Genomic DNA, 21,962 nt, shown 5'->3' on the forward strand with positions numbered 1-21,962 from the left:
CGATATTGTCACAATAATACGATATATATCGTCCAAAATAATATCCGATATGTAACTGTATCGATTTTTTTCCCCCCTCATCACTAATTCACACATGCACACATACTCACACACACATTTAAATCCAAGTCTGTATTCACACATGCGTGCATCCACTCATATACACACATATATGCCAGCCTACATACAGTATATACTGTACATGTACCATCACCACATACAGTGCCTTGCAAAAGTATTCAGACCCCTTGGATTTCTTCTCATTTTATTGTGTTACAAAGTGGGAATCAAATATATTTAATTGTTCTTTTTTTGTCAACAATCTACACAAAACACTGTAATGTGGAAGAAAAAATCTAACATTTTTGAAAGATTAATAGAAATGAAATAACTAAAATATAGTCGTTGTATAAGTATTCAGCTCTGAGTCAATACATGTTAGAAACACATTTGGCATTGATTACAGCTGTGAGTCTTCTTGGGTAAGTCTATAAGAGCTTTGCACACCTGGATTGTGCAATATTTGCCCATTAATCTTTTCTAAATTCTTCAAGCTGTGTCAAGATGTTGAGGATCATGGCTAGACAGCAATTGTCAAGTGTTGCCATAGATTCTTGAACCGATTTAAGTCAAAACTGTAACTTTGCCACTCAGGAACCTTCACTGTCTTCTTGGTAAGCAACTCGAGTGTAGATTTGGCCTTGTGTTATAGGTTATTGTCTTGCTGAAAGGAGAATTCCTCTCCCAGTTTCTATTGTAAAGCAGGCTGAAGCAGGTTTTCTTCTAGGATTTTGCTTGTGCTCAGTATTTGCTGATGTCAAGCATACCCATACTGTACCATGATGCAGTCACCACCATGCTTGAAAATAAGGATGCAGTTACTCCGTTGTGTTGGATTTGCTCCAAACATAAGGCTTTGCATTTAGGTCATAAAGGTTATTCCTTTGCTGTGTTTTTTTTCACAATTACTTTAGTGTCTTGTTTTCATACAAGATGCATGTTTTGGAATATTTGTATTCTATATATTTGTATCTCTTCTTTTCACTCTTTCATTTAAGTCATTATTGTGGAGTCTCTACAATGTTGTTGATCCATCCTCAGTTTTCTACGATTACAGACATTGAACTCTGTAGCTGTTTTTAAAATCAACAATCATCACGGTAACATCGCTGAGCAGTTTCATTTCTGTCCTGCAGCTCAGTTCAGAAGGATGACTGTATCTTTGTGCCTGTGTGGTTTAATATAAAATACACAGCATAGTTATTAACTTCAGCATGCTTAAAGAGTTATTTAATGTCTGATTTGTTTTTGTTAGCCATCTACTAATTGCTGCCCTTCTTTATGAAGCTTTCAAAAAGATCCCTGGTCTTTGTAGTTGAATCTGTGCTTGAAATTCAATACTTGAGGACAATACAGTGCCACTGACACGGCCTGCAAAGAAAACATGCGGTCTCTCCTTCACTGCAGCCGAGGTGAGTAAGACATTTAAATGTGTTAACCCTCGCAAGGCTGCAGGCCCAGACGGCATCCCCAGCCGCGCCCTCAGAGCATGCGCAGACCAGCTGGCCGGTGTGTTTACGGACATATTCAATCAATCCCTATACCAGTCTGCTGTTCCCACATGCTTCAAGAGGGCCACCATTGTTCCTGTTCCCAAGAAAGCTAAGGTAACTGAGCTAAACAACTACCGCCCCGTAGCACTCACTTCCGTCATCATGAAGTGCTTTGAGAGACTAGTCAAGGACCATATCACCTCCACCCTACCTGACACCCTAGACCCACTCCAATTTGCTTACCGCCCAAATAGGTCCACAGACGATGCAATCTCAACCCCACTGCACACTGCCCTAACCCATCTGGACAAGAGGAATACCTATGTGAGAATGCTGTTCATCGACTACAGCTCGGCATTCAACACCATAGTACCCTCCAAGCTCGTCATCAAGCTCGAGACCCTGGGTCTCGACCCCGCCCTGTGCAACTGGGTACTGGACTTCCTGACGGGCCACCCCAGGTGGTGAGGGTAGGCAACAACATCTCCTCCCCGCTGATCCTCAACACTGGGGCCCCACAAGGGTGCGTTCTGAGCCCTCTCCTGTACTCCCTGTTCACCAACGACTGCGTGGCCACGCACGCCTCCAACTCAATCATCAAGTTTGCGGACGACACAACAGTGGTAGGCTTGATTACCAATAACGACGAGACGGCCTACAGGGAGGAGGTGAGGGCCCTCGGAGTGTGGTGTCAGGAAAATAACCTCACACTCAACGTCAACAAAACTAAGGAGATGATTGTGGACTTCAGGAAACAGCAGAGGGAACACCCCCTATCCACATCGATGGAACAGTAGTGGAGAGGGTAGCAAGTTTTAAGTTCCTCGGCATACACATCACAGACAAACTGAATTGGTCCACTCACACAGACAGCATCGTGAAGAAGGCGCAGCAGCGCCTCTTCAACCTCAGGAGGCTGAAGAAATTCGGCTTGTCACCAAAAGCACTCACAAACTTCTACAGATGCACAATCGAGAGCATCCTGGCGGGCTGTATCACCGCCTGGTACGGCAACTGCTCCGCCCTCAACCGTAAGGCTCTCCAGAGGGTAGTGAGATCTGCACAACGCATCACCGGGGGCAAACTACCTGCCCTCCAGGACACCTACACCACCCGATGTTACAGGAAGGCCATAAAGATCATCAAGGACATCAACCACCCGAGCCACTGCCTGTTCACCCCGCTATCATCCAGAAGGCGAGGTCAGTACAGGTGCATCAAAGCTGGGACCGAGAGACTGAAAAACAGCTTCTATCTCAAGGCCATCAGACTGTTAAACAGCCACCACTAACATTGAGTGGCTGCTGCCAACACACTGACACTTACACTTATTCATCTCATATGCATACGTATATACTGTACTCTATATCATCGACTGCATCCTTATGTAATACATGTATCACTAGCCACTTTAACTATGCCACTTTGTTTACATACTCATCTCATATGTATATACTGTACTCGATACCATCTACTGTATCTTGCCTATGCTGCTCTGTACCATCACTCATTCATATATCCTTATGTACATATTCTTTATCCCCTTACACTGTGTATAAGACAGTAGTTTTGGAATTGTTAGTTAGATTACTTGTTGGTTATTACTGCATTGTCGGAACTAGAAGCACAAGCATTTCGCTACACTCGCATTAACATCTGCTAACCATGTGTATGTGACAAATAAAATTTGATTTGATTTGATTTTGATTTGATTTGACTGAGGGACCTTACAGATGTTGTATGTAGGGAGGACAGAGGAACGGTTAGTCATTCAAAAATCATGTCAACCCCTATTATTTCACAGAGTGAGTCCATGTAACTTATTGTGTGATTTTTTTTTTTTAAACACATTTTACCACTGAACTATACCGAACAAAAATATATAAATGAAACATGCAACAACTTCAATAAATTACAGTTCATATAAGGAAATCAGTCAATTGAAATACATTTCATATGACTGGGAAAGGGCATAGACCCACCTACTTGGGAGCCAGGTCCACCCACTGGGGACCCAGGCCAGCTAATCAGAATTTGTTTTCTCCCATAAAAGGGTTTTGTTACATACAGAAATACTCCTCAGCACCCCCATCATCCCCCCTCGGACGATCCTGCAGGTGAAGAAGCCGGATGTGGAGGTCCTGGTCTGGCATGGTTACATGTCTTCTGCGGTTGTGAGGCCGGTTCGATGTACTGCCAAATTCTCTAAAACGCCATTGGAGGTGGCTTATGGTAGATAAAATAACATTCAATTCCCTGGCAACATCTCTGGTGGACATTCCTGCAGTCAGCATCCCTCAAAACTTGAGACATCTGTGGCATTGTGTTGTGTGACAAAATTGCACATTTTGGAGTGGCCTTTTATTGTCCCCAGCACAGCTGGGGCTGTGTAATGATCATGCTGTTTAATCAGCTTCTTGATATGCCACACCTGTCAGGTGGATGGATTATCTTGGCAAAGGAGAAATGCTCAATAACAAGGATGTGGACAACATTTGAGAGAAATACTTTTTTTTTTGCGTACGGGACATTTCTGGGTTCTTTAATTTCAGCTCATGAAACATGGGACCAACACTTTAATATTTTTGTTCAGTATAATTTAGGCTTGACTAAACAAAGGGTCTGAATACTTATGCAATGATTATATTTTATTGAATAATTTATTTGTCCCAACATTTTTCTTTAAATCCATTTTAATCCCACTTTAACACAAAATGTGAAGCAATCCAAGGGTCTGAATACTTTTCAAGGCACAGTACATGCATGCACTCATCAGACACACATTGGCATGCTCCGACTTCATTACCACATAACAGCCTCATGAATACTGAAGCATCCACTGGGAGTGGTATTGTGTGGAGTGCATGTGATAAGTAATATCATTTCAGTGTGTGGCTGTGTCTGTTGTGCTGAAGGTCAGACTAACCACCTCTCTGAGGCTCACCGTGACCACACAGGAAGCTAAGCCTGAGCACGCTTTAGTAATATTACATCAAGATGAGGAGGGAATGTTGCTGACAGCTGTGACCGGCTATTAATTATCATTTCATAAAAATGTGTAGGTGCATGTGTGTGCACGTGAGTGTGTGCTTGTGTGTGCATTGGCACGTGTGTGTGTCAGTCTCGCTCTGTGTGAAAGCGAGAGAGAGGATTATACCTGTTTGTGTGTCACAATGCTCAAATCATTCACATCAAATGTGTTCTTCCCATGGAAACCATGGTTTGTAATAGGCATGAACTAATACATTTCCTTGTGGTTCCCACATGTGACTGAATGACTGAAATCAACTGGTATTCTTATTGGGTACGAGGACGACACCCTTTCCTCTATGTCCCTTTCTCTCTATATAATGTATATCTATCCCTTCCTCTCGCCTTCCCTCCTTCTCACTCTCCCTTTCGCCTTCTCTCCCTCCTCTCCTATTCTTTCTTCCTGCTCTCCTCTCCCCCGGTCCCTCTGGCAGTGAGCGGGGCCTCAGCTCAGCGTGAATGAGATGTTGGGTGCATGGTAATTGAGTAGGTATTGATTGGACTGCAGCGTGGCATACGAGAGGCCAATGAAAGCCAGAGGATCAGAGCGAGGCACCACCGACCGACCGACTGACTGCATCTCTCATCCCACATTCTACAGGAAGCATACAAACCATACACGGCTGACCAGCTCACAGTGACAGTTCATTGTAGATAACGTAGTATTGACGTATTGACATGTAACAATTGTGCTGTAAGCATCAATAGATACTGTAAGGAAGGTTAAGATTGACTCTTGGACTTGGGCTCACCATTTCTCTATATCAGTAATCAATATGAATGAGTGAAGGCAGAGGAATAATTTCCTAATGCTCCACGTATCATCAGACAAAACAGCCTCCATTACACAGTCTCAGACGGGACTGTATCATCAGACAGAACAGCCTCCATGACCCTGTCTCAGACAGAACATACTTCATTACCATGTATCAGACAGGACTGGACCGTCAGGAAGAGCAGCCTTCATTATCCTGTCTCAGACAGGTCTGAATCATCAGGAAGAACAGCCTTCATTACCCTGTCTCAGACAGGACTGTATCATCAGACAGAACAGCCTTCATCACCCTGTTTCAGACAGGACTGGATCAGAGTCATTGGATACAGGGCTGCCATACAGTATCAGTGTGCTATGTAAAAGAGGATCGAAGGGTTATTGTCTTGTCAGCATCTCATTGTTATGCACATGCCAAACCCTCCTGTACCCCAGGGAACTCGAGGAGTTAAAAACACCATAGAAATAATGCTGCATGAGGAGGAGCTTGGATTTCATTTGAGGTGTGGCCTCACTATCTATTGCATTGCCAACATATGGCATCATCATACATAGGCTAATATTGTTTGTACTTTATTTTACAGTACTGTTTCCACTGGTATTTACCTGGAGTTGTTGTGCTAACAATAGGTATTTTCATGTAATTACTTCATAAAAAGAATGAATCAGATGAACAATTTAAAAGTGTAGCCTCAAACTTCATTCTGTCACAACATAGGAAAACCTTTTTTTTTTTTTTAAAGGATTCTAGCTAGGTAGGAGACACAGGGCCTCTGGTCGAGTGGGCTCTGATTGACAGTAATGGGGCAGATCTGGACACAGTGTAACTGTTTCATTCATTCATTGCAGGGGGAGGATTGTAGCTACAGTACTAATACGATATAGACAGGCAGTGAGCAGGCAGGCCAGCCAAGCTGAGGCTGTGCCCATGGCCATGCATGTGCAACAGAGAGACTCATAAGCTGCAGTCAGCGTCCTGAGAGGTGAACCAGGGGGAGGTGGCTAAGCGGGCGCGCGAGCACCGGTTGTCATTGGACCACATTGATTATTTAGCCATTTGGACGAATGCTGTGCTCTACGCTTGCCAAGGTTTAGTGGGAGTCTTTGTAGAGTTGCTGTTCAGACTGGCTGTAGCCAAATCAGTGCTGTCAGGTGCAGTGCTGTTTGAAGATAATACATGAGGAAATGAAAGTCTCAGATAAATAATTGAACGGAGGGACGGATGGATCGATAGATAACAATTTGGAGGGAACTAATGAACAGCTGGATGTATAGAGATGAGTGCTTTTGTCTGGAATGGTGCTCAGTTGGGATAGGTTGGTTGTAGTGGTTGTCCAGTCAGTCCTGTTGGAAGAGCAGCTTGAGCAGGGTGGGTGTGTGTGTGTGTGTGTACAGCCTGCCCTGAGCCCTGCACTGCAGTTGGACAGAAGTGAACAGCGACAGCTGGCTGGGAAAACATGATTAGTGTTTGAATTAAAAGGAAATTAAGGGATTTATTATAATCTTATCCAGATTTTGGTTAATTCCCCCCATGCCCCTCAGTCACACCCTTCTGCCACATCTGGACAGTTGCCAACATTTTTCACCGGCGTCATCCCCTGTTCCCCTCTGCCCCCCTCGACTCATTTGCCAGCCATCCCCATGTAAACCCCCCTCCCAGACACACACACACACACACACACATACAAGGCTGTGCACAGACCTTTCAGGGGGCAGGTGTTCAAAATGAAAAAAGGGTGCATAGGCCTATTTATTTCTTCAACAACACACTCATCACAAATTGTAAGCAAGCTAGTCACAGTGCCTCCTAAAGACATGATCGGGTGAAAGAAAGTGGGCTGTTAGCTGATCGTTGATGATTGATGTAAATCTGCTAGTTAGCTAGCTTTATTTTATTTGTATTTTTTTTACAGATTGTGATTTATCTTCAATTTTCTTAAATACTTAAATAATAACTTCATAATATAATATGAATAATCTTTTAACTCATGATATATGGTTGGCTGGCTAGTGGCTTGTGTGGATATTTTAGTATATGTTGGTTAGCTAGAGTCTAAACTACCCGTGTTGCCGCTGCCCTGACACACAAGTGCAACACCCAACTGCTGAAGGGATGGAGTTGGGGTCGAGGGTTATAGATGCAGCCACTCCTCTCCATGTCTTTCTGCCTCTTTCTGCTGTGCGTATCAGCCAACCAGACCGAAATATTCATAATGATGTTTATCAAGTGTTAATGCTGCTGTGTGGCAGTACTGTTGATATTTAAACTAGGTAGCTAGCTACACACACTCCACGGGTGACCGCTTCTCATACATGTCTGGATACCGGGCATGCGCAATTTCCGTACAGGGCAGACTGGGAAAACAGGCGCTACCGAGGCACACGCAAGCGCTGTACAGGGCAGACTAACAGGCGCAACCAACGGACGGGGTTGAGGTGGATGGTGGCGAACTTGATGACATCACAACGACTTGCTGCAGTGGGTTCAGAACAACAATGAGAAAAACTGTATACAAAAATATATATAATATAATATTATACCACCACCCAAAAGGGCACTTGACGAGTGGGAGGGCAAATGGATGTGCTTTGCACAGGTAGACCCCTATCTGCGCACGTGCCTGCACACAGACACACACAGACAGCACTGTATGCACCGTCCCCTGTTACTAATCTGTAAATATGTGTTTATCTTGACCTCTGTGAGCCTACATTACAGACTGTGTAAGCCTCTCTCTCTCAGGGACGTGGCCAGTCCAGGGCTCTCACAGTCACAGCAGAAAGAACTGTGTGCTATTTTGTCTCTGTCATAAAGCTGTGTGCTGCCCCACGCTGCTGCCCTGGCCACGCGGCCCCACGCTGCTGCCCTGGCCAAGCGGCCCCACGCTGCTGCCCTGGCCACACGGACCAAGGCTGCTGCCCTGGCCACGCGGCCCAAGGCTGCTGCCCTGGCCACGCGCTGCCCCCACGCTGCTGCCCTGGCCACGCGGCCCCACGCTGCTGCCCTGGCCACGCGGCCCCACGCTGCTGCCCTGGCCACGCGGCCCCACGCTGCTGCCCTGGCCAAGCGGCCCCACGCTGCTGCCCTGGCCACACGGACCAAGGCTGCTGCCCTGGCCACGCGGCCCAAGGCTGCTGCCCTGGCCACACGGCCCCACGCTGCTGCCCTGGCCACGCGGCCCCACGCTGCTTCCCTGGCCACGCGGCCCCACGCTGCTTCCCTGGCCACGCGGACCCACGCTGCTGCCCTGGCCACGCGGACCCACGCTGCTGCCCTGGCCACGCGGACCCACGCTGCTGCCCTGGCCACGCGGACCCACGCTGCTGCCCTGGCCACGCGGACCCACGCTGCTGCCCTGGCCACGCGGACCCACGCTGCTGCCCTGGCCACGCGGACCCACGCTGCTGCCCTGGCCACGCGGACCCACGCTGCTGCCCTGGCCACGCGGACCCACGCTGCTGCCCTGGCCACGCGGACCCACGCTGCTGCCCTGGCCACGCGGACCCACGCTGCTGCCCTGGCCACGCGGACCCACGCTGCTGCCCTGGCCACGCGGACCCACGCTGCTGCCCTGGCCACGCGGACGCACGCTGCTGCCCTGGCCACGCGGACCCACGCTGCTGCCCTGGCTTCACGGCCCCACACTGCTGCCCTGGCTTCACAGCCACATGCTTATCAGCCCTCTCCTCCTCAAACCCAACTCCCACTTCAGAGACACACCGCTCTGGGGCGGATTTAGGATTACACACACTGAGATTATCTTCCCCTTTCTTTTTGTGTGCTTGTTAAGGGAGAAACAGATACTGGGATTACCCTCTTCAATCCCAGACTAGGATGACATTTTTATTTTCAGACTGACTGTCTTGAAACCTTACTAGGTTTATAGTGCTATTATTGTAACATAGTGGTTTCTTTTCAATCATTGATTAGCCAGCTAGGAAGTAACCTCTGTTGCTTATGATAAGCTATTTTGTTCCTGCTGTTGTGTTTGTCATTTGAGGTCCCTTGGCTGTGGCACTGGATTCCGTTCACTAGCTCAGCCAGTACAATGACAGAGCAGAAATAGTCCCCACTGTTGCCCTCGGGCTCCTTCTCTCCACTACCTTACACACAGCTGCTCAATGGGGCCGGTTGGCTGTGGGGGATGAGTACATTTCTTAAAGACTTGGGTGTCTATGGTGCTGTGGCACACTGTGCACTTCTAAAACACACACACACACTTCTAAAAGCATGTGAAGGGAGCTGCTGCTACCGTGTCCCTTTGTTCTCACTAGGCTTTAGGTCTGGTGAGAACATTGCTGTCCTGTATTTTCATGACAAACAGGAAATGCTTAAATGTGTACGGTAAATGGAAAATGTGCACACACAAGCACTGTTGCAGGCGTCTGCGGTCCATATGCAGATTACACAAGCCATGTTGTGCTGACTAAGGGACGTTTGTGTTTCTCCACAGCTGGCCAGAGCCATAGAACTAGACTACAGATTTGAAAAAGAGGTCACATCTTCTGTGTTGGATTTGAACAGTTTCCATTAATCAGATAAGTCACTCAGTGAAAATAAAGTAACAAAGCTCTGGAAAGTTTCAGAGAAACTGGGGTGTAGCATGATGATGAATGATGCCAATCAAAGTGAGTGGGGCTTGATGCTTTTGTCTTATGACCTCAGTACGACTCCAGTATTCAGCCTTTTCTGCTCAAACCAGCTGTATGTGTGCATATTGAAGTACCATGGTCCAGCATTAAAGGACTGTTATAACTCGAGCTATAATATAAAGGGTGTGGTTCTTTTGTCTCAGACTGTGACCTGTTATATTGGAGTGTTGCACCCCGCTTGCATCTCCTTTGCCTGTGAGTCCTGTGTGAGAGAAGTGTCAGGTAGGAATACAAGAGCTGTGATCAAGTGATCCTTTAATGCCGTCACTAGGGGGAGAGACGCCACGGAAATAAATGAGCGACCGAGAGTCTGTGTCACGAAAACAATCATCCCGTAACTGCGATGACCCCTCGACGCGTTTAAAGCAGTCATGTAATATCACAGGCCATAGGCTGCCTCATCACACAGCCAAAACATGGAGAATGCATGCATGCTCATCGTGTGTGGCGATAGAGGTTGGTGGAAGAAGATTAGAATCAATGGGGATCAATAGGAGTGGATCCACTTTGAAAAGCCCCAAGAACCTGGTAGTGTGCAAATAGTGTATACTGGGGGGAGACAATAAGGGGGAGGCGGAAGGATGAGGTAGTGTGTGACTAGTAGCTTCTCTTTGCTGGACCTCAGGTAGCCTTGGTCCCCTAGCTGCACCGTCAGCAGCATCACCTCACCCCCACAGCTCAATCAGATCAATAGAGAGAATGCAGCCAGTGTTCCAGGACTCTGTGCTGTGCTATAAGGAGAGGCCATTACTGCTGGTCAGCCCTGTGTCCAGTCTACTGGGGCTATATGTCCCGCTCATCCTCTGTCTCCTCAACTGAGAGCTGCTAGTCTTTTATTTAACATTTAATTGAGTATAGCATTCACATCACCTTGTGAGGGGACATTTTATAAGAATAAATGATGTCTATAACTGCCACTGTGAGAGGCATATCTTTGCAGTGCCCTCTCCTGCACTCTGCTTTGTCTGGTGCCCCCTCCACAGGATCATAACGTCTCCTCTGATACAACATGCGTGGGATGTTGGGAAATGAACACCAGCCACTAGGTGGCGTAATGGAGCCTGAACAGCTTGATTGTCTTCCTAAGAGAACTAATTCTGATATACAGATACAACACAGAATGCAACAGTTTTTGAGTCTGACTGACCAAATAGACCAGCCATTCAAACAGGTGAACAGCGGTCCGGAATGGGGTCAATACGGACCACGGGTCCCAACTTTTTTTTAGGAACTCAGTCGGGGCTCCAATCCCTGGTGTCATATGATAACACATACGACATGGAAAAATGTGTAGAATTGCAGGAAATTAGCTTTAAAACTGAAAAATGTTCTCCTCGCCAACAAGAAGGGTGTGAACAGTTTAGGGTTAATAAATTACAATATCCATCTGGACCTTTGCCACTTAGGACATTTGTGTGACCAGACCTTCTGAAATGGTACTTGAGTACCCTGCAATAGACCATCAAAACATAGATGTAGTGTTGGATGCCAGACTTCAAGTTGTCATTTCCAGTGTGTTAGAACAGGAAGTGGTACGGTACAGTATGAGATGGTTGTGATATCCTAGACAATGACCCAATGGTCCCAACATATACACAGTTTGTTCAAATGGAGTCTTACACAGGAAGCAGGCAATTATAACACTGCTGGTCTCTTTTCCCCACTCCTCATTCTCAGTCCTCACACCTACTGTAGCCATCATCCACCCATCCCTAGCGAGACACAAACACACCGACTGTTCCCATGGCATCCACTTACTGGCACCTAGCTGACTGATGATGTGTGATCTGCCAGCCTCACACACACGCGCTTAGGTAATGTTGTATCTCTTTATCTATCTTTGCAGGCGAACCCTCCCCCCGTCATCGTCAACGCAGACTCACTGGATGCAGGCCCTTATGTAAATATTTGTTCTGTTGTCTCTGTGTGGATGGAGTATCTATTCTGTTGTCTCAGTGTGTGGATGGAGTATCTATTCTGTTGTCTCGGTGTGTGGATGGAGTATCTATTCTGTTGTCTCTGTGTGTGGATGGAGTATCTATTCTGTTGTCTCGGTGTGTGGATGGAGTATCTATTCTGTTGTCTCGGTGTGTGGATGGAGTATCTATTCTGTTGTCTCGGTGTGTGGATGGAGTCTCTATTCTGTTGTCTCTGTGTGTGGAAGGAGTATCTATTCTGTTGTCTCTGTGTGTGGATGGAGTATCTATTCTGTTGTCTCTGTGTGTGGATGGAGTATCTATTCTGTTGTCTCGGTGTGTGGATGGAGTATCTATTCTGTTGTCTCTGTGTGTGGATGGAGTATCTATTCTGTTGTCTCTGTGTGTGGATGGAGTATCTATTCTGTTGTCTCGGTGTGTGGATGGAGTATCTATTCTGTTGTCTCGGTGTGTGGATGGAGTATCTATTCTGTTGTCTCGGTGTGTGGATGGAGTATCTATTCTGTTGTCTGTGTGTGGATGGAGTATCTATTCTGTTGTCTCTGTGTGTGGATGGAGTATCTATTCTGTTGTCTCTGTGTGTGGATGGAGTATCTATTCTGTTGTCTCGGTGTGTGGATGGAGTATCTAGTCTGTTGTCTCTGTGTGTGGATGGAGTATCTATTCTGTTGTCTCTGTGTGTGGATGGAGTATCTAGTCTGTTGTCTCTGTGTGTGGATGGAGTATCTATTCTGTTGTCTCTGTGTGTGGATGGAGTATCTATTCTGTTGTCTCGGTGTGTGGATGGAGTATCTATTCTGTTGTCTCTGTGTGTGGATGGAGTATCTAGTCTGTTGTCTCTGTGTGTGGATGGAGTATCTAGTCTGTTGTCTCTGTGTGTGGATGGATCTGCCTCACGGTCGCAGCATTTAAGATCACATTTACTCACCATGTGGACCTATTTCATTATCTCTATTGAGCTGCCTCTACAGCATGAATATGATGCAGTTATGCATTTAGTATGGTAATGCAAGAGATTGAAATAGTTTATACTGTATTCCTGTAGGATTTGTGGATTGAGAAAAGCCTAATATTAATATTAATAGTAAACATGATTATATTTGTGTGTTCATTGTCAAAATCTGGATATAATAGCCAAAACCAGCAATGCTATTTGTTTTATGTATGTCTATGTTTAATTCTGTGGTTATTAAAAATTATTCTATTGAGATGAAAGATTAGTCCATGTTTTATGTTCCTTTTCTGTTTTTTATTATTTCTAGGATGTTTTCATGTGGGCTGTTAATACATGATGATGATGATGTAACTGACCTGTATGTGTTTTGTGTTGACAGGTAAATGGCAGTGATGGGATGTTTAAATATGAAGAGATCATCTTGGAGAGGGTGAGTTTCACTAACACCTTTATAACCACTATTTGAACGTCTTGTGATCAAATGTATTCTTTTCAAGCCTTTTGTTAAACACGTGAGCTTTTCCCACTAGATGGCACTAATAAGCTCTCTTTGGCTTTATTAAGGTTTCTCAGTGCACTAAATGTTGCTATTCTCATTCACCCCTTTAAATTTGTGTGTATTAGGTAGTTGTTGGGAAGTTTTTAGATAACCTGTTAGATATTACTGCACTGTCGGAACTAGAAGTACAAGCATTTCGCTACACTCGCATTAACATCTGCTAACACACATCTGCTGTGTATGTGACCAATAACGATTTGATTTGATATACAAAGAGTACTGGTATTGAGTCAATGTGTAGGAGTACAAGGTAGTTGAGGTAATTAAGGTCAAATGTACACGTAGGTACGCGTAAAAGTGAATAGGCAATGAGGTTCGATAATAAGTAGCAGCAGTGTATGCACATCGTCATCATCAGACCCCTATAGGCCTCATACTGCACCTTTCAAAAGCACACACATTAAATAGTTCAGAAGCAAAAGCCATCTCCCCCTACACACACACTCTCAGGACCCTTGACAGTTGCACTTGTCAGTGACAGAGTTCAGTCTATAGTGGAGCGCAGACATACTTTATGTTCCTGCTCTTGTTATTCCACCCACAGATAGGTGCAGAGCTGTTTTCTCCATCGCCCTCTCCGAGTGGCATTTCTGCATGCAGGGGCTTAAATAAACTAGATAAAATCACACTTTAAAAGGTCTGTGGGTGTGGAACATTTGGTGGTCGGGCCCAGTGCACTCCTTTTGGCTCAGGAGCAGCGCACTGGGAGGCCTCAGCCTCGCTCTGTCCTAATTGGTTGTGACCGTTTCTCATTAATTATAGAAAATAATAAAGTGAAGTCTTTTCTCAGTTGTCTTGTTTGGAGCCTGTCTCTGCAGCTGTCAGATAGAACAGCACGCCTGGGCCTACTGGATCCAAATGGGTGCTTTGCCATTCTGGGGGAGAGGGGGGGGAAAGGGGGGTACATATAGAGAAAAAAGGAAGTTTTGTACCATTCAAGTCTTTAGAGAAATGAGGCTTCGCTGACTCTCATCTTCTCTTCTACTTATGAATCTGTCCATTTTAAACAAAACAATTACACCCAAACCATTTGGACAGCTTCATCTTACATACATTTAGAATAAAGTGACTTGATCTTAGAATGTAGTTTGTAGTATGAAGTAAATTCAATGTGAGGAAGATGCACACACACATGCATGAGAAAGTGCCATGGTTATCAGTAATGTTGAATTCCCCTGAGCGCTCTTCATAGATCACATGTTCCCCTGAGACTTCAATACCATTAAGAAGAAGCCCCTTCTCCCCCCTCGAGTCCACACACCTTGAGTGGGACGGGACCCATCACTTAGTAGAGCTCTGTGTGCCTGCATGCACGTGTGTGAAAGTGTGCGCGGGCTGCACGCCAGAGGAGGCTGGTAGAATGAGCTATAGGAGGATAGGCTTATTATAATGGCTGGATTGGAATAAATGGAAAGCAGTCAAACATGTGGTTTCCATATTTTTGGTGTGTTCCATCCATTCCAATGAGCTCTTCCTCCTATAGCTGCCCCCACCAGGCTCCTCTGCTTCACGCTCACAGACGACGCTGGGCCTCCTCTGCTTCACGTGTGTGTGTCTCTCTATTGTATCTCTTCTATGTGTAATGCCTCATAACCACTGCAGGGTAACTCTGGCCTGGGCTTCAGCATCGCTGGGGGGATGGACAATCCACACATCCCAGATGACCCAGGGATCTTCATCACCAAGATCATCCCTGGAGGAGCTGCAGCTATGGATGGCAGGCTGGGGTGAGTTAGTCCCTCCCCCTCTCACTCCACCATTTCCCTCTCGCCAGGCAGTCAGAGGTGTGTGTGTGTGTGTGTGTGTGTGTGTGTGTGTGTGTGTGTGGGTGGCAGTGCCTCTACAGCCCACTGCCCCCAGGCTCTGTCTGTGTTTCCACTAAGTTTTGATTCACTGGAAAGCCAAAGTCTAAAACATGCAAATGATGATCTCGAGTGCTTTCGGTGTACTGCCGGCCTGGCCTATGTGTTTTTTATTTTATTTAAACTTTATTTAACTAGGCAAGTCAGTTAAGAACAAATGTTTATTTACAATGACGGCCTACCCCGGCCAAACCCGGACGACGCTGGGCCAATTATGCGCCGCCCTATAGGACCCCCTATGTGATACAGCCTGGATTCAAACCAGGGACTGTAGTGAGGCCTCTTGCACTGAGATGATATTACAGTGCCTTATTACACATGATATGCCTTATTACACATGATATCACAGTGCCTTAGACCACTGTGCCACTCGGGAGCCCAGTTTGTGTTTGTTTTTCTGTGTGTTTGTGCAGTTGACTTGTCTGACTAGTCTGTTGATTCTATCCATATTGTACAGCCTGTGGATTGACATTAATTCCATAATTATGATACAGTAGGCAAACGGATAAATCATCATATAGTATAGATACAGTGAGTGTACAAAACAATAAGAACGCCTACTCTTTCCATGACCTAGACTGACCAGGTGAAAGCTATGATCCCTTATTGATATCATTTGTTAAATCCACTTCAAATCAATGTAAATGAACGGGAGGAGACGGGTTAAATAAGCATTTTTAAGCCTTGAGACATGGATTGTTTGTGTGCGCCATTCAGAGGGTGAATGGGCAAGATAAAATATTTAAGTGCTTTAGAACTCAGTTCTCAGAAGGTGTTCTTAATGTTTTTGTACACAGTGTATATTATGTATGTGTATATACAGTACTAACAACGTTGTAAAATATGAACGTTGTTTCCCCTCGTCTCCCCAGGGTGAATGACTGTGTGCTGCGTGTGAATGAGGTAGATGTGTCTGAGGTGGTTCACAGTCGGGCGGTAGAGGCCCTGAAAGAGGCTGGCCCTGTGGTCAGGCTGCTGGTCAGGAGAAGACAGGCCCCTCCTGAGACCATCCTGGAGATCAACCTGCTTAAGGGGCCCAAAGGTCAGCTATATGTAGTACATATATGAATGAATCCTCATTGTGAGGGCCAGGATTTTCTTGGCCCCTATAACTTAACTGTAATGTAAATATGAATATGTATATATGAATAGCGGGTAAATAGTAATTTTGTTGTCTCTTGGTGTCTTTCTAATGTATTTTATATAAAACATTTTATTTAGAATTTAATGTAATATCTTCTGTTGTTCTTGTCTATAACTCTTCTTTACAGGAAGAGTAGCTGCTGCATGTGCAGTATCTGATGGGGATCCTAATAAACTAAACTAAATTCCCCTGGGTAATTCTAGGTCAACTCTGAAATTGGAACATACATTTAGATTATTTTTGAGAATTTGAATTGTCCCCATTGAAGATTTTGTGCAATTTTCTGTTCTTGACTCTCCTCTTTGCGCTTCTCACCCCCAGGCCTTGGCTTCAGCATTGCTGGGGGGATCGGCAACCAGCACATCCCTGGAGACAACAGCATCTACATCACAAAGATCATCGAGGGCGGGGCCGCACAGAAAGACGGACGGCTGCAGACCGGAGACCGCCTGCTAGCTGTAAGAACACATATCATTTGCATCTTTGTTCATTACCTGGGCTTATCCCTGCTTCTATGTAACAGAGGTGGTTTGGTGAAGCCAGAGTGAATGCCTAGACTTAAGCTCAGCAGCCTAACACAGTCTTTAATTGTGTAGAAACCCCGGGTTCCACACACAGTCAATTACACAGATAGTGACCTACGATACTGAGCTCTAATGGATGCCCTAGAACAGTCTTGATTCCCTTACTGTTTAGTGATCCATACCCTGCACACATCAGGACACTGCCACTTTGTTGGGTGCCTCTGTGCCCATCCCTGGACGTTTCTCAAGAGAGCCAGGCGGGGCGACGCGCATCAGCGTTTATAGCCCTGTGTGTGATTGATACGGTGCTGGAGACTGGGTTCAAACAGCCCAGCTGCTCCACGGGCATATTCTGTTCTACACCGGCAAAAGATAAAGAGAACCACCTCCCAGGCTGAATGAGTGACTACGCTGTTAGAAAAATATGAGATGTGTTTAAGACTGCCATAAATAAGAACAAAGCCATTAAGCACTGCTACCTTTGTTCGGGGAAGTGCTGTGAGTGACTACAGCTGCCCGACACTGAATCCCCACTGCACTGTTTTCATCACAGTACACTTCTGGACGGATGGCCGTATCATTTGTGCTATTTGATCAAAGTTTATCCCCGAATTCCATGCATTTATCTGTCGACACAATGATGCAGATGTGGCGGCTCCGTAAATACGTAATCTCTTGCAACTGTACCTATATGGAGCAGCTCTGTTCAAAACCTTTGAAATATTATCACATACTTTATCTTAGTAAGTACACAGTAACAGTAGTGTATGATTGATTTGGGTGTGGCTCAGGCAAACTAAAAGAGGTAGCTATAAGCCTCAGTGTTGTGGACTTGAGGATTTGACTGTGGTCTGTGTGCTTCAGGTGAACAACATCATCCTGCAGGATGTGCGTCACGAGGAGGCGGTTGCGGCGCTGAAGAACACCTCTGACATGGTCTACCTCAAGGTGGCCAAGCCCGGACCCGTACACCTCAACGACATGTACGCCCCTCCGGACTACTCCAGCAGTACGTATCTTCTTCTGCTAGCTACTGTATTCACCTATGGCTCAAACTGAACACCCCCTCCTCTCATACTCTCATACTGCTCACAATGCATTACAACTACAGTTGAACATTCCAGGCGATGGATGCCTCAATGGTACTGTACCAGCATACACAGTTTGTTTTAATGGAAGACCACAGGAACCCTGCGATAATGACACTGGTGGTCTCTTTCCACACTCCTTATTCGCAGTTTATACCTTAAAAACCAACCCATGCATCAGTTGTTAGAAGAAGTCTCTGTTGATTAGCATTAGCTTTAGGTCAGGGGTCACCTTCTTGACTTGAAGAGCAATTTGTTTTCCACACACACAAAAAATAGTTTAGAGGGAGCTGCAGAAGAAGTTTGAGTCCTTTTCAAGCGCAATAGTGGCAATATCTGATATTCAGCACCACAGATAGCAGTCAGATCAAATTACCACGAAATCTGGCAATTCAGGGTCACCGAGCAGTGGCTGTCTAGTTTTTTTATTTTTTATTTTACCTTTATTTAACCAGGCAAGTCAGTTAAGAACAAATTCTTATTTTCAATGACGGCCTAGGAACAGTGGGTTAACTGCCTGTTCAGGGGCAGAACGACAGATTTGTACCTTGTCAGCTTGGGGGTTTGAACTTGCAACCTTCCGCCTACTAGTCCAACACTCTAACTACTAGGCTACCCTGCCGCCCCAGTGAAGTTACAGGGAGAATCAAATCTTGTGAACATACATTAAATATGCTACAGAAGTAGTGTTACTTTTTTATTTAAAAACCTACAAATGAAGGACATTGTTGTTTTCCAGGGTTTCATTGAAATACCCACATCAAGCCCCGCAAGATATTGAATAATGAAACACAGGTACACAAATATTATAATGCAAACAGAAGGTTTGATTGTACTAGACATTTATTCTACTGATTTAACGACAGTTTTTGTTTATTTACTTTGCTTTTATAAATGAGAAATTAGCCCATTCAGACAGACCTTGTCTGCACACTTTCAGCAACAGAAACTTAACCTTCAAAAGGTTCTTTTCTGTATCTTTCAAAAACAGAATAAAAGTAAGATACGGTTTTGATAATACATAAGATATGTATTGTCCTGTAGATTGTAACGTAGCATATCTAAGTTAGTCCTGATCTTTCCAAACCCATCTATTTAAAAAAAAAAAGAAAAAAGAAACATCCTCTCACTCTTAACTGCATTGAGACCACATGAGGGAGTAGGATGTCTTCCCTGTAACGCACATCGTTGAGTTTGCCTGCAATGAAAACAAGCTCAGTCCGATGATGCTGTGACACACTGCCCCAGACCATGACGGACCCCCCACCACCAAATCGATCCCGCTCCAGAGTACAGGCCTCAGTGTAATGCTCTTTCCTTCGACGATAAACGTGGATTCGACCATCACCCCTGGTGAGACAAAACCGCGACTCGTCAGTGAAGAGCACTTTTTGCCAGTCCTGTCTGGTCCTGCAACGGTGGATTTGGGCCCATATAGGCGACATTGTTGTGATGTCTGGTGAGGACCTGCCTTACAACAGGGCTACAAGCCCCCAGTCCAGCCTCTCTCAGCCTATTGCAGACAGTCTGAGCACTGATGGAGGGATTGTGCGTTCCTGGTGTAACTCGGGCAGTTGTTGTTGCCATCCTGTACCTGTCCCGCAGGTGTGATGTTCGGATGTACCGATCCTGTACAGGTGTTGTTACAAGTGGACTACAACTGCGAGGACGATCAGCTGTCCATCCTGTCTCCCTGTAGCGCTGTCTTAGGCGTCTCACAGTACGGACATTGTAATTTCTTGCCCTGGCCACATCTGTAGTCCTCATGCCTCCTTGCAGCATGCCTAAGGCACGTTCATGCAGATGAGCAGGGATCCTGGGCATCTTTCTTTTGGTGTTTTTCAGAGTCAGTAGAAAGGCCTCTTTAGTTCATAACTGTGGCCTTAATTGCCCACCGTTTGTAAGCTGTTAGTATCTTAACGACCGTTCCACAGGTGCATGTTCATTAAACAAGATGGGAAATAGTGTTTAAACCCTTTACAATGAAGATCTGTGCAGTTATTTGGATTTTTACGAATTATCTTTGAAAGACAGGGTCCTGAAAAGGGGACGTTTCTTTTTTTGCTGAGTTTAGTTGTTTGTTTGTTGAGGAAATCTATACATAGCAATCGAGCCGTTGGTTGCCGACCCCTACTGTAGGTACACAACATTGTCCGTGTCACAGGGATGTTTATGGATTATCTCAGTGAGTGGTAGAGCTGTTTCAGTGTGCTCTCCTCAGCTTGGCTGTGCCCAGACTCCTACATGGTGCAGACACACTGCTGCCCACTGAAACACCAAGTCCAGCTCTCTCTCTCCCACTGAGTGTGGAGGCTTTCTCACATCCCACCCACTTGCTCAGGAGAACCTATGGCCTGGGGCTCCTGCCAGCCACACACATCGATTTACTGAAGAACCACACACACAGACACAAAATACCTGTACTGGAATATATGTCATTATTACAGGTATACTACAATGTGTATGTCAACCAGTGATTTATTATCAAAGGGCCTGTACAGTAGTACTGTATATGTTCATTGTTATTTTGTATGTGTAGTTTCCATGACTTGAGCAAGCCCCTTATACTGACATAAAGGAATAGTTCACTATTTTACAGCATGATGTTAGACTGTTCCTCTACCTGAAAGTAGGCTATGAGCCAGGATAAATTGTAATCCATAGTTTGGTTTTCTTTAAACAGTCACTATAATCTTCAGCTAACTTTAGCCACCGCTAGCTAAAAATTATTGGAAGTAATGTGGGCATGTAAAAAATAATCAAATAATCTCCATATTTGGTTAGATGTTACTCACAGTTGATTTAGAAATAAAAATATATAAAATAAATATATAAAAAATACAAATAAACATGTTCACATATCCCTATCGAAAGGTTGCTGGATTGAATCCCCGAGCTGACAAGGTAAACATCTATCATTCTGTCCCTGAACAAGGTAGTTAACCCACTGTTCCCTGGGCGAGGGGTTGGGTGAAATGCAGAAGACACATTTCAGTTGAATGCATTCAGTTGTACAACTGACTAGGTATCCCCCTTTCCCTTTCACTAAAATTGATTTTTAGCTAGCGGTGGCTATAGTTAGCTGAAGTTTGTGGCTGTTTAAAGAAACGTAACCTGGCCCATATACGACTTTCAGGGTGAGGAACCATCTAACATCATGTTGTAAATTAGTGAACTACTCCTTTAAGCCAGCTCTGAAAGTATGACCTATAGTCAGATGTTCTTCAAGGGATTTTAGAGCCATGACTCATAAGTACTGTAGCCCCATGATGGAATGTAAATCTGGGAACTTTCTAGACTTTAGCTACTCAAAATCTCTGGTGTAGGACATACTGTGGTCTCACACATCTATTGTATTTCCGGTAGAGAATATCCACACTGACTAATCTGTAGAGAGAATACTGTCTTTAATGGGCCATAGATTTTTTTAACAGGCATCGTCACATGTATGATAGTGTTATGAGTTGATCCCTCTTGGTAAGAGTGCTGCCAGGCCTCCAGTGGACCACTGTTTTAATCATTCCTCCTTTCCATCTACTGGTCTGGCCCTCCCTGCCCTCCCTCCAGCCTTCCCCACCATGGTGGATAACCACATCAGCCACAACTCAGGCATGGCCTACATGGGAGCTATGGAGCCCAAGCCCGTCTACAGCCAGCCCCCCCAGGTCACGCCCTCCAGGTACTCCCCAGACCCACGTCACATGCTGGGGGAGGAAGACTTCACCAGGTCAGTACATTTTTTGCTTGTATTTTTCTTTATTATCTCATTGTTCTACAGCACATAAATATTTTACAGGATGATAAAGCTATGCAGTATAATTCACAAAAGGGGGAATTATATTTTACCAATAAGGCCCGGGGGGTGGTATATGGCCAATATACTAT

General features: G+C 45.2%; 1 protein-coding gene across 7 annotated transcripts in view; it reads left to right on the plus strand.

Moving 5' to 3' along the window:
- The window catches only part of LOC112220888 (disks large homolog 3), a 148,031-nt gene that overhangs the window by 76,431 nt on the left and 49,638 nt on the right, over nucleotides 1-21,962 (plus strand). For 5 of the 7 annotated variants that reach the window (XM_042303075.1, XM_042303072.1, XM_042303074.1 and 2 more), the window contains 7 exons: nucleotides 11,855-11,908; nucleotides 13,280-13,330; nucleotides 15,062-15,186; nucleotides 16,194-16,363; nucleotides 16,787-16,923; nucleotides 17,854-17,998; nucleotides 21,618-21,804. In XM_042303075.1, the coding sequence (XP_042159009.1) occupies nucleotides 11,855-11,908; nucleotides 13,280-13,330; nucleotides 15,062-15,186; nucleotides 16,194-16,363; nucleotides 16,787-16,923; nucleotides 17,854-17,998; nucleotides 21,618-21,804 (869 nt within the window). The remainder of the gene's footprint in view (nucleotides 1-11,854; nucleotides 11,909-13,279; nucleotides 13,331-15,061; nucleotides 15,187-16,193; nucleotides 16,364-16,786; nucleotides 16,924-17,853; nucleotides 17,999-21,617; nucleotides 21,805-21,962) is intronic. The other 2 variants (XM_024382839.2, XM_024382844.2) reach the window with 1 other exon arrangement.

The sequence above is a fragment of the Oncorhynchus tshawytscha genome, linkage group LG21, assembly GCF_018296145.1.
Source record: "Oncorhynchus tshawytscha isolate Ot180627B linkage group LG21, Otsh_v2.0, whole genome shotgun sequence".
NCBI lineage: Eukaryota > Metazoa > Chordata > Actinopteri > Salmoniformes > Salmonidae > Oncorhynchus > Oncorhynchus tshawytscha.